The sequence below is a fragment of the Artemia franciscana genome, chromosome 4 (genome assembly GCF_032884065.1).
Source record: "Artemia franciscana chromosome 4, ASM3288406v1, whole genome shotgun sequence".
Taxonomy (NCBI): Eukaryota; Metazoa; Arthropoda; class Branchiopoda; order Anostraca; family Artemiidae; genus Artemia; species Artemia franciscana.
This window is the reverse complement of record NC_088866.1, coordinates 10,691,977-10,705,653: the sequence shown is the minus strand read 5'-3', so window position 1 is coordinate 10,705,653 and position 13,677 is coordinate 10,691,977. Positions and strand designations below refer to the sequence as shown.

Below are 13,677 nucleotides of genomic sequence, written 5' to 3'. Positions count from 1 at the left end.
GGCGAGCTATCACTCCGCGGAGCCCTTATTACAGGTTCGATCCAAACCTTCTCCTGAAAATGAAGGAAAATAAAAAATAAATCTACCCTATGCCTTTAAGGCTCCACCTATATTTATCTGAATAATAAATTTAAAAAGGCAAATTAGAATTGTTATCATTTGGATCTATGGATTATATAGCTCCTGATGGGACTTGCCCTCTCCCGTGGAATAATTCCTGGGGACTTATGGGGTTTTTCCCAATTTTTCCCATTTATATCATGAAGCATATTATTGTAATTTTCAGTGATACACAGAAAAAGTGTTTCTGCAATAAAAGGAAATACATAATCTGCCAGTACCCATACTGCAGACTTAGTTCAAAATTATTCCCAAAATGAAAAGAAATTAGAGATTAATTTGTACTCACCCCTATCTAATCACCCTTCCGTATTAAACAAAAGGCTCAAGAATAACTAGAAAATTTTTGGATCAAAATGTACTTTTTGAAGATTCTGGCTAAGTTCTGCCCTCTGCCTACTCAAAAACCCAACGAACCTCCTCCTCAATACCTGATTCGCAAGTGTGCATCACTGTGCAATATTTTATCCAGCCTCAAATGAACCACCTTCGTTAAATGACGCTTTCCTTGAATTAACAAACTATATTTTCCGTTTTTTTCTTTTACGGTCTACGAGCATCTTTAGGATTGAATACAAAAACCACGCAATTTACTTATGGTTGAAAATGGGAAGCTCATTAAGTATTTTTTTATTTATCTTAATTGATCAGTTTTCTCAGAATCTTCAATCGATAACTCTCCTTCCTCTTTGGGGCATATGGGCCATGTTCTGTCTGCGTAATGAGACTAACAAAGACTCGTCGAGTGGAAAAAAAGTTTTAGATTTTTATTCTCTATGAAAGAAGCAATTTCGTGACAAGTCTTCAGATGTGACTTACGCCCAAAGGCCTAAATACTTCCATCATTTTAATGATATTAATGATTTAATGATATTAATGATTAATGATTTCCAGGTGGCACGTTCCATGTTGTTATATTCATATATATATATATATATATATATATATATATATATATATATATATATATATATATATATATATATATATATACAAATATATAAATATATATTCTTATATATATATATATATATATATATATTCTTATATATATATATATATATATATATATATATATATATATATATATATATATATATATATATATATATATATATATATATATATATGTATTTGAATATATATATTCTTATTTATATATGATTCTATTTATCTAAGGTACTCTGAGGAGTCAATCAACCTGGAAAAAATCATAAGTAAGGCCAAACCTCTTTTTAAAAATAATCGAGAATTACCCCAAAAATAAGTCACATTTAAAGAAGTTTCGACAATTGACTCATTAAAATCCCCATTCAAATATTAGTATTTGTTAAAAATAGCAATTACACTTGGAATTACAAATAGAAATGTCATACCTACAGTCTTTGCGTACATATAAAAAAAAAAAAAAAAAAAAAAAAAAAAAAAAAAAAAAAAAAAAAAAAAAAAAAAAAAACATACTGTGCATTTGAATACGGGGTAGGAAGATCTCCAATTGTAGTTAGTGTTAAAGTAGACCAATAAACAGATCCTAAATACTTCCTCAACAGAGTACGATAAGCGTCATCTTCATGATAAAATGGATAAGCCCAGTCACCACGAAATCCTTCAGCCTCTGATATCAAGTAATAGAAACAACCAAACCAATGAGCAAGTAAAAGCAAAATGTGCACTAAATTCAGAACTCTCCAAATGTTAGGGTATACAGTTCGTGACTCAACAATGTAATAGTAACTGTATAAGCGATAAACTTTCACCATTTTTGGAAATCTTAATACTGGCATCTTTTCTATTGGCACTAAATGTAAGGGAATTATACTGAAAACATCTAATAGGAACGCTCGTGATTTCATATAATGGACGGCCAATTTTTTTGTGTCTTCCACGATGAGACCCTGTTCTAAGTAACCAGTACGAAATTGTAACAACAGGTCTAAAATGTAAACTATGTCTCCAATAGTGTCGAGGACAAACCATGTTATTTGGTATTCGTCTTGTAGCTCTGGAAATGCTTGACGAACTATTAAGGCCCATAGATAATACAAAACAAATGAGCTGATTACTCCCAACCAATAGAAATAAAAGTTTCCATCGGGATTTATCACGGTCCAAGGATGTTTTTTTCGTCTCTTTCGCCTTCTCTGTTGGGCTGAGATATTTTGAGTATTGTCTGCCTCGTCTTCGTTGTCGAAGGTATCCTGAAATTAAGAAATAAAAAGATAAATGAAAAGATAAATGAAATAAAAGATAAAGCTAGCTGATATCTTGTCAGCAAATCATCATTACTCGTTAGAATGGTATTTGATATCCTGTTTTGCATCCCATTTAGAAGGTTATGTTTCATTCTCTTCTCCCTAATAGTTTCGTAATTTTAATTAGTAAATTGCGTCTTATAGTTTAAATCTGATAGTTATTTCTACTTAATTTATTTATCGTCTCTGGTTAGGTAGATTGATGCTTTTCAGTTACTTTGGAAAAGATTCAATTAGAGATTAAAAGCTCTAGTGCTCTTTTCAAGAGTCAAAAGTGATCGTGGGCAACAAGGTTCCCTCTTCTATCATTTTTTCTACCCACTCCCCTTAAAGTTCAAATACATCTGGTCGAAGTTTTGAGATCTTTATGTTGTTTGCAATAGTCATAAGGTCTTAGATAACTTCGAAGACCACACTGCCTTTCCATGACGAAAGTAAAACAGTTCAAAATAGGGATGATACCTTTTTATTGACAGTGAATATATACCAAATAAACTAATTACATATAGCTTATTATAAAGGAGAAAAAGAGCTTTATTAGTGAAAGATAAACTTTTCCTGGAAAATATTATATAAAAAAAGGTGAGTGCAAATGATTTTTGTTTTATTCAACAAACAGCAAGAAATCATTTCAATCATGACGTTCACCTTTTCAGAGAAAGATTACTTAAAAAGTTTTCAAAATTATATGAAAATAAAGCCGTAATACCTTCGTCAACTCTTGGACCAGGTGTAATTAATTTTTCATCAAGGACCTTAACGTTACAAGAAAAGTTCGTATTAGAAAAAGGTCAAAAATTTTGTTTTAAAACTAATAAAGTCCCATTAGAAGAAATTATCTCTTCAATAGAAACATCTTTACATAGAAACCCCATCCTAGTCAAAGATGTTAGCCTAATAAGAGCTTCTACAGTTAAAATCCTGTTAGAGTTTGCTTTAAAACCAGAAATCCCTAACAATTCTATCAAAGACCTAAAGATTCTTAATAATTTAAGAAGGGATGAATCTATTATTATTACAAAAGCAGACAAGGGTAACACTTTAGTGGTAATGGACACCAACGACTACGATTCAAAATTAAACGCTTTACTGAAAGATGAAAAACGTACAAACAACTTTCTTTTGACCCGAAGGACTCATACACAAAGAAGTTTAAGAACGAGTTAAAGAGTTTGAAGGAAGAAGGGAAGATTACACCTCAACTTTTCTACAAATTCTTACCAAGAGGTTCTTTGTGCCCTAAATTATATGGACTTCCAAAGATACATAAGCCAAATCTGCCATTACGACCAATTGTTGCGAGTAACAAGTCACCAACAAGTGCTCTGAGTAAGTGGCTAGTGTCATTGTGTAAACCACTCATGTCTACACAAATTTCTTAGATTAAGAATTCGTCAGAACTTGTAAAAAAACTAAAAGAAGTTGAGATTTCTTCAAATTCCATAATTTCAAGTTTCGACATAGTGTCAATGTATACAAGTATTGATGTAAAAGCCGCAGAAATTCTTCTTGAGAGAAAGATACTAAGAAATTTGGACTTAATTGGTGGTGAAACAGTTTTGGAAGTCAGTGTAATTATGAATTTAGTTAGGTTGTGCAACATGTTCTCTTATTTTTTTTCAATTCAGAGGGTTTTTTTTCGAATAAGTAAATGGTTTACCCATGGGCGCCCCTTTAAGTCCTTTAATAGGAAATTGTTTTGTAGAAAATATTGAAGCAATAGCGTTAGATTCATATTTTTTTAAACATAAATTTTGGAGGAGATATATGGATGACATAATTTCAGTATGGAATTATGGGGTGGAGGAATTAAAAAGTTTTTTAGAACATCTTACTTTTTGGGGAGGGGATTTAAAATTTACAATAGAATTAGAAGAGGATAATAAACTTCCTTTTCTGGATGTCCTTCTTTTAAAAAAATGAAAATAGTCTGGATTTTAAGATTTACAGAAAACCTACTAACAATAACAGATTTATGTCGTTTTTCTCCGGTCATGCTCGCCAAGTAAAAATTGGTTTAATCATATCTTTAACTGACCGTATTTTTAGAATTTGTTCTCCGAAATTCATTGAGGAGGAATTATTTTTGTTAAAAGAGATTTTAATAAGTAACCATTATCCGGGTTGGTTTATTGACCACACTTTTTCGAAAAGAAGGAAAAAATTTCTAGAATGTTCTGACGATATTCTGGAAACAACAGAAAAGAAAGATATTTTTTGTTCTCTACCATATGTTCCAGGTTTGAGTGAAAAACTTAAAAGAATTTTACAAAATAATGGTTTAAAGGTAGCTTTAAGAGGTAGTAATACTTTGGCTAGTTTTTAAATTCTGGAAAGGATTGGACTTCCGTAGAGCAATAAACTATATGTAATTAGTTTATTAGGTATAAATTTTGTTTATTTTTATTCATGTCTTTTAGTTTTACTGCTGATGATGAACACTGTATATGTGTTCAAAATATCCAGTTAAATAATTTTATATCTATTCACTGTCAGTAAAAAGGTATCATCCCTATTTTGAACTGTTTTACTTTCGTCAAAAGGTCTAATAACAAACCTTCAGGAGGATGGCCATATATGCCTCCACAGCTCTTAAAACATGGGTTGTCATAAATTACATAAGTTGCCCATTGTTTATCCACATGCTTTTAATCAAAAAGAGGGGCAAGTTTAATCTTGGGTACCCTTGAAGGCTGTTACCATTAAGGTGAAGCTTCCTGGGAATGTTCAACTAAATAGAAAATCACTATTTGCATCTGGATCATCCAAATTGCTCAATTGTAATATCTAGGGAACGGTTGAGGGTATCCAATTGAAAATTTCAGAGAATTTTGATGGGCAAGTTGAACTAAATTGTAAGACATCATGTGCACCCAGGCTGTAAAATCATTGTAAATGCAATACGCCAGAAACGGCTTAATGCACTAATTTGAAACCCTCAGGAATCCTGAGGGAGGTAGTGAACTAAATTAAAAGTCACTCTGTGACTCCAGGTTGTAAAAATGACATACCTTTATTACCTCAAAAACGACTGATGGTATTATGCTGAATACTTAGTGTCTATGTAAAAGGAACCTTGTTAGAATATATGTATTGTACCCAGGACGAAGATGCGCTATTGCAATGGGATATTTAAAGCTTTAGTGCCCTCTTTAAGATTGGAAAGAATAGGAGGGTGTTACCATCCACATTTCTTTGTCCTTTTCCCTTCCTATATCCCCCGAAGACCTCAAAATGTCCCATTAAATTTTCAAGATAGAAGGTTTAACATAGGTGTCTCCATTGATGGTAAGACCCGAAAATCCCCTGGGAAAAGGTTTGTAAATTATAAAAGTTGACCTTGGCTTAAGCTTAGAGTTTATTACGAAAATGAGAAGCAGGTTTGATCATGGAGGTCTGATTAGCACAAAATTTCGAAGATGATTCTTTGAGACAAGTAAATCTAACTGTTGAGGATGTGAGGGGTGTGTGTTAAGTAGTTAGTAATACATCTAATTAGTTGTAATTGGGGTGATTTAGGTCAAGATTTTCGTTGTTTCCGAATAATGGACTATGGAAACAACAGGAGTAGGCTACCAGAGTAAATCAAAAGACACAATGTGCACCTACTTTTCAAATTATTTGCAATGTCTTTGGCTATCTAGGTCTACTTCTGTATTACTAGCATTGATTCTAATAAGTATTCTTCTTTATTTAAATTCTCTAAGGTTTTTTCTATAAGGTGTGGCTTGTGAGATATTTCAAACAGGCCAAATTGGCTATTTAGGTCTACTTTTGTATTACTAGTATTGTTTCTAATGAGTATTTTTCTTTATTTAAATCCTCTAAGGTTTTTTATATAAGGTGTGGCTTGTGAGATGTTTCAAACAGGCCAAATTGGCTATTTAGGTCTACTTCTGTATTATTAGCCTTATTTCTAATAAGTATTCTTCTTAATTTAAATTCTCAAAGGTGTTTTCTATAAGGTGTGGCTTGTGAAATGTTTCAAGCAGGCCAAATTGGCTATTTAGGTCTACTTCTTTATTACTAGCATTGTTTCTAATAAGTATTCTTCTTAATTTAAATCCTCAAAGGCGTTTTTTATAAGATGTGGCTTGTGAGGTGTCTCAATCAGGCTAAATTGGCAATTTATTAGTTAATTATCAGTTAAAATGCTAGGTTTGGGTAGAGGACAATAGAGCTTTTTTGTGTTTTCTTTTTTCTTTATTTTAGGGTATAAAATAAAAGGAAAGTTGCAATTTATTACAACTCTTAATTAGTTCCATTAGTTAGTTAATGATTAGTTTGCATGATAGGTTTTAGCAGAGGACAACAGAGCTTGTATGTGTTATCTTTATCTTTTACTTAATAGTCTAAATTGAAAGTAAAGTTGCAATTTACTGCAACTATTATTAGTTGCATTAGTTAGTTAATTATTAGATAATCATGCTAGGTTTTGGTGAGGACAACAGATAGGGGAATGCCCTATAGATATGTAGAGTACCTCCATAGGAGTACTCTCCTGGGGTCATAAATACAGATGGAAAAGGAAGAAGGCCCCTCAAATGTACACTCAAATGGGCCCACTGGCGTATCCACACGTCACATGAGCTACAAACCTTCTCCCAGTAATGGGTTAAATTGCATGGTGATGCAGAGCACCATCGTGGGAGGATCCTCTATAGGAGGACAACTGCGGCAGGGCGTAAGATCCAGATTTAGGGACAACGGCCCCTGTAAAGAGCTGCCTCGACCCTTTCGGGGTACCTGCCAGACTGGGAAACTTGCGGTCAACTTTTCCCACTTGAGGAGTGGCGCCCCTTGAGAATATTATAGCCTAGTATACAACCCATCACTCGCACGAGATTCTGATTACTGGATATTCTTCTGGGCTTGGTTTGTTTTGATGGGCGTTTTCGGGCTGAAAAACCTCTTCCTAGCTAATTTATCTACTATGGGTTCCCTCACCGTAGTAGCATAATATTTATAGACATGATATAATGAGTCGGAGGTAATAGGCTTGGGACTGTCTGTGCAGGATTTAGACTCTGGTTCATAGAAGAACGTCGCCATGTGCTGAAAACCATGTTGTGACCAAGATGGTCCATGATTGCACAAAGTCTCCAACCTACTGGAGGTCCCAGGGACTTCTTGCTGTCCGGTTCTAAGGCTTGAGCGCTTCGGTGTAGACTTGAGAAGATATGTTGGTCCCCGTCCTGCACTGGTATCTGGGATCATTGCTTTTTCCTGAGGTCACAATAATTTCAAAGATTCGAAGAACATGAAAATTGGAACATGGAATGTTACGACGTTAAAAAATGACTATCGCATCGACATTTTGACTGACGAGTTCAGACGGTTTAAACTGGATTTATTAGGATTTTCAGAAACTCATATCCCAGGGGTGGGAAGCATGAAATCAGTTGACACAGAGTTTTTTTACTCAGGCCGGAAGGATGGGGTACATAGACAGGGAGTAGGGCTCATGATGAATAAGGAAGCTGCTAAGTCTTGTTTATGCTGGGAAGGTGTTAATAATAGAATACTAATTGCTCATTTTATGACTAAAAAGTTCAGGGTATCAGTTATAATAGAATATGCCCCTGTTGAACCAACTGATGGTGATACTCGTGACTCAGATGAATTTTACTTACAGTTACAGGAGCAAATAGACAGGGTACCAGGTAGAAATTTGGTGTTTTTGCTAGCAGATTTTAATGCCCAGGTTGGTAGAAATAGGGATAGATGGTGTCCTAGCCTAGGTAACTTTGGTGTAGAAAAGAAAACAGTAATGGCTTTAGACTTTTGCAATTTTGTCGGTATAACAACCTAGTTATAACCAATACGGTGTTAGTTCACAAAATGACCCATAAGTTGACATGATATTCACGTGATGGTAAGACAGCAAACCTTATTGGTTATTTTATTGTAAACCGAAGACTAGCAGGATCAATACAAGATACTAGGGTATATAGGAGTGCTGTTATTGATGTTAAAAGTAAAGATCACCATCTAGTAGTGTCTAAGGTTAATTTAAAGCTGAAATTTCGGAAGGGTAACTACCTCCCAGAAAGTTATGATGTTGGTAGACTCCAGGATAAAAATTTTTGAAAAAAATTCCACGAACAGTTGAATACTAAACTTGAGAGTTTAGTTAACATTATTGAGAGTTTTACTTAACATTATCAAGACCTACTCACTACCTTTGTACCCCTTCATTCCTGTCAGAGTAAGCAAAATCTATATCATCTAATTTCATGCATCCTGCCCCTGGGAAATGTGTTTCTAAAACTCCTAATAAATCAAGTTCAAACCATTGGAATTCGTCAGCAAAAATGTCGATGCGATAGTCATTCTTTAACGTTGTAACATTAAAAGTTCCAATTTAAATCAGTGAAATCATTCAGGCCTCAGGAATAGCAATGATCTCGGATACCAGTGCAGGACGGATACCAACAATTCTTCTTAAGCCTACACCGAAGCGCTTAAGCCGGCTTAGAACCGGACAGCAAGAAGTCCCTGGGACATCCAGTAAGTTGGAGGCTTTCTACAATTCTTTGCCGATCTTGGTCACAACATGGTTTTCAGCACTTGGTAATGCTCTTCTATCAACAAAAGTCGAAATCCTGAACAGACAGTCTCAAGCCTATCACCTCCAACTCATTGTATATTCATGCCTACAAATATTATGCTACTACGGGGAGATGGCCCATAGTAGATAGATTAGCTAGGAAGAGGTTTTTCAGCCCAAAAACGTCCATCAAAGCAAACCAAACCTAAAAAAATATCCAGTAATCATAATCTTGTGAGAGTGCTTTGTTGTTTACTGGGCTATAATTTCTTGAAGGGGCGCCACTCCTCATTTGGGAAAAGTTGACCGCAAGTTCCCAGGTCTTGCAGGTACCTCAGAAAGGTAGAGGCAGCCCTTTGCAGAGGCCGTTGTCCACAGATCTGGATCTTAAGTCCTGCCGCAGTTATCCTCTTATAGAGGATCCTCCCATGATGGTGTTCTGCATCACCATCCAATTTAACCAAAAATAAGACCAAATTTTATTTCCAAGGACCTGTTTTTATTTAAATGGTGTCAATTCAATTGAAAATAGGATGATTTGATGGGATGTTCTAGGTAGGGCCTAGAACTCCGTGTTCCCATTGTGAAAAAGTATAAGAATGAGAACAAATTTAATTTCCAAGGACCTACTTTGATTAAAATGGTCAGAATTCAATTAAAAGTGAGATAAATCGATGGGGTGACCTAGGTGGAGCCTAAAGCCCATGTTCACTTTGTGAAAAGTATAAAAATGAGACCAAATTTCACTTCCAGTGACCTGTTTTCATTAAAATGGTGTGAATTCGATTGAAAATGGGATAAATTGATGGACTTATCTAGGTGGGGCCTAGAACCTCGTGTTCACATTGTGAAAAATTATCAAAATGAGACCAAACTTGATTTCCAAGGACCCGTTTTCATTAAAATGGTGTAAATTCAATTAATAATGAGATAGATTGATGGGGTGATCTAGGTGGGGCCTAGAACCCGTGTTCACATTTTGAAAAAGTATAAAATGAGACCAAATTCGATTTCTAAGGACCTGTTTTCATTCCAATGGTGTGAATTCAATTGAAAATGGGATAAATTGATTGGAAGATCAAGGTGAGGCCGTGTACAGCTATATGAACTATAGAACATATAGAATATTTATGAACATAGAAACCATGTACGACTATATGAAGTTATTAACAATATAAAATTTTTGCTTTGAATTTCTTAACAGTTTAAAGTTTTAGTAAACGTGTGAATCTAATTCCCAATTAAACATTGAGTTTTGGAGTTTTTGGGTTGTTGTCCAAGTTTTTAAAAATATTTGTAGCTCTAGCTACCACATTTAGTTTTGCAAGAACAGCTAAATAGATCTATAAGTAAATCGTCACAACCTTTTCTCTAAAAATTGAGGGAAAATAATAATTCATAAAAATGTGGTTTAAAAAATGTTGTCCTAGAACCTCTTTTAAGCATTGAAAGACCTAGGGGAATATCAAGAGGTAAGTCGAAACGGGTAAAAGATTTGAAATCTTTTATCCTGTAATGGAAACATCAAATGATTAGACTCGTCCTCTGTATTGATTTTTATCTAATTATGACAAAAAAAGAGCAAAATATTCTTCCTTTGTACGAGATCAAAAGAGAAATAAGTATATATTGATTCAATTTACGGACAAAGGTAGATATCAGAAAGCTAGCCATTGACATACGAAGAAGTTCAATTTCTTTTCTTGATATTTATCAATAGATGACTGTCAATAGAAACTGTCTGGATTTTCTGTATTTCGAATTTCAATAAGATGACGGAAAATAGATTTTACAGGAAGGCTAAATAAGGATCTTGGAAAATTCTGTGAATGTGGGAGTGTGAAAGATTTAGTGACTGTAATGATTTTGGAAGTCATTTTCAACTTTCAACAATTTTTTTCAACTTTCGAAGCAAAACAGATCAGAGACGCATAAAACATCCAAAAGTAGGAAGTTTCTAAGCCCAATCCAAGTTAGTGATTTTAAAAAAAGGCATGAAACCCTTCGAAAGGTGACGGTTCTTGTCTCTCTTAAAAACCCGTTTGCTTTATCATAGCTGGAATGAATCACTATGACTAATGACTTGAAACTTGAATCACTAATGACTTAAAACTTGACAATTGGCATTCAAAACAATGAATCACTAATGACTTGAAACTTGACAATTGAAATTCCTTGACAACCGGACTCGTATGAGTCTTAACATTCCAGGTCATTCGATAGCGCAAAGTTTTCTAATCCTTACACTTATATTTCAAAAAGTTGTGTTTTTAGTTTCTGATTGTATAATCATACTTTGTATTAAATATTTATTGTATATTTTGTACATATATATTTTATAATTTGTATATTTTGGAGGTTTTGAAAATTTGAGATATGATAAGTTTTGGGAGTTTATGAAGGGTCTCGGAGGAATGGTTTAAAATTAGGCTCATAAAAAATTTTAATATATGGTCATTAGATAGAGAACCCTTATTGTCAAAATCATATCTATTAGACATTAAAGAATAGAGAGCAATGAAAAATACATTTCGAGAAAAATAAAGAACACCTTGGAGAAAAGTTTGTTCTGATAAGAACTTTCTGGAAACAAAAAGACTGTCTGTGATCAGTTATGTGAGTTTTCCAAGAAAAGGACTATTCGGGTATCAGATTATAAGAGAGACAAAGAGGTTGACAAGTGCGATAGGAAGGGTAGTTTAAGACGGACCACACGCCCAAATTAGGCCTTTAATCATGCAGCTGATGATCCTTACATTATTTGAGTAAGCTTGAGTAAGCATAGGTATGCAACGCCTCGTTTAGACTTAAATCATGTAAGGATCATAATCTTTATGACTAGAGGAACAATTTAGGTGTGTAGTTCCTATAAATGCACCCTCCACTGCCCGACACAGTTTATGTTTATGTAAATGCTAAAAACAATGAGTCAAGCTTCTCCTGTCATAATTTAGAAAGGCAAAGTGAGATCAACAATTACCTGGATTTCTGGAACTTGTCTCGTAGAAAATTTTTTTAGGAAGGAGTCCTCCCTCTTTAATGTTGTTTTCTTTGACGCAGTAATAGCACCAGTCAGCTGAACAGTAGTTCTTAATTTCATCCATCGTTGATTACTCCTTGTTCTAGAACAGTATTAAATGTCAAAAATTCTACAAATCGCTACCAGTAGCTAACTGAAAAAATTAATATCTAATGAACTGAAGATTTTCAACTATTGAATTAATTGATTCGATATATATAAATTCAAATTCATAAAGTGAACAAATAAATGAATGGTCTTACATGATTTAACACAAAAATAGTAGAAATGCTGACTCCTCAAACTCCTCAAGAGTTAATTCCACTTTACGAAAACAAAACGTATTTTGAACAGCTTTCCTTTTCTCACCATATCATTAAAATACTTAATACGAACCAGTATTTAATAGGAATTCTTTTTCTGATTCATTTCAGTTTTAATATCGCTGTTTACCTATCTTTGGAACAAACATGTTAGGAAAAACTATATATATATATATATATATATATATATATATATATATATATACATGTTACCGCAAATGTCCGAAATATTGTTAATGTCGAAATTCACTGGTGACTGTCCGAAATTCCCTTTTCTCTGCTTGGGTTCAATTAGCTTTACTGATCAGCATTTTGAGTCTGATGATGATAAAGTTAAAATTAGGTTGGACTATGTTAGTTTAGTTCAGGTTAGATTATGTTAAATTAGGTTCTAAATATCAGAAATGGGCTAAAACTGAATCTACTAAACCAGCCCAACCTCATCTAACCAAACCTAATCTATTCTAACCTAACCTGTCACAATCAAACCTTGCTTTAAATTGAAAAATATTAACTGGCAACGCTGATTCAATCAAAGGAGAAAAAAAAGGTATTTCAGACATTCACCGAGGACGGTCGACAGTCCTCGACATATATATATATATATATATATATATATATATATATATATATATATATATATATATATATATATATATATATATATATATATATATATATATATATATATATATATATATATATATATATATATATATATATATATATATATATATATATATATATATATATATATATATATATATGCACTGCTTGCACATCTAGTCTAACTAACTAGCAATAGAAAAATAAAATCTTTGGTAATTTTTCATACTTAATTCATAAAACATGTCTAGCCATTTTTACCTATATTTCATTACAGCCCTAGAGGAGTCAAACTAATTACAGTTTGTTGTTTGATGCGCGATTAGTCGAAGAAGTAGGTCATACTATTCTTCGACAATTTTGTACTCATATTCTAGTGACATGATGCCCCTTAATGAATACACGGCTGTACAAGGGAAGGTAAACGTTGCTAAAGAGGGTAAACATATACTATATAGGTGATTTACAAACGTTGGCAAAAAACGTCAGAATAAGGATCCAGAAACTTAATGCAAATTCATAGACCCCTTTACTATACAATTTATATATCTCATATCAGTCTCAGTTGCTTATTTAACACTCTTACCGCAAAAACTTCAAAATGGAGACTCTCAAGTAACAGACAGATCTTCTACAAGTCTACTCTAAATGTTTAAGCCTACTATAGTTTTATAGTATACGCCTACTATAATTATTATATCTGTCTAATTTGCTGATTTAACACTCTTAACGCACAACCTTCAAAATGAACATCCTCAAGTAACAGACAAACCTTCTACAAGTCAACTCTAGTCGTTTACGCTTACT

At 33.4% G+C, this 13,677-nt stretch overlaps 1 protein-coding gene across 7 annotated transcripts in view; it reads right to left on the bottom strand.

The window, feature by feature from the left end:
- LOC136025976 (uncharacterized) overlaps nucleotides 1-13,677 on the bottom strand; it is a 391,881-nt gene that overhangs the window by 256,354 nt on the left and 121,850 nt on the right. For all 7 annotated transcript variants that reach the window (XM_065702101.1, XM_065702103.1, XM_065702104.1 and 4 more), the window contains 2 exons: nucleotides 11,903-12,044; nucleotides 1,582-2,318 (listed from right to left, as the gene is read on the bottom strand). In XM_065702101.1, coding sequence (XP_065558173.1) covers nucleotides 1,582-2,318; nucleotides 11,903-12,044 — 879 coding nt within the window. The remainder of the gene's footprint in view (nucleotides 1-1,581; nucleotides 2,319-11,902; nucleotides 12,045-13,677) is intronic.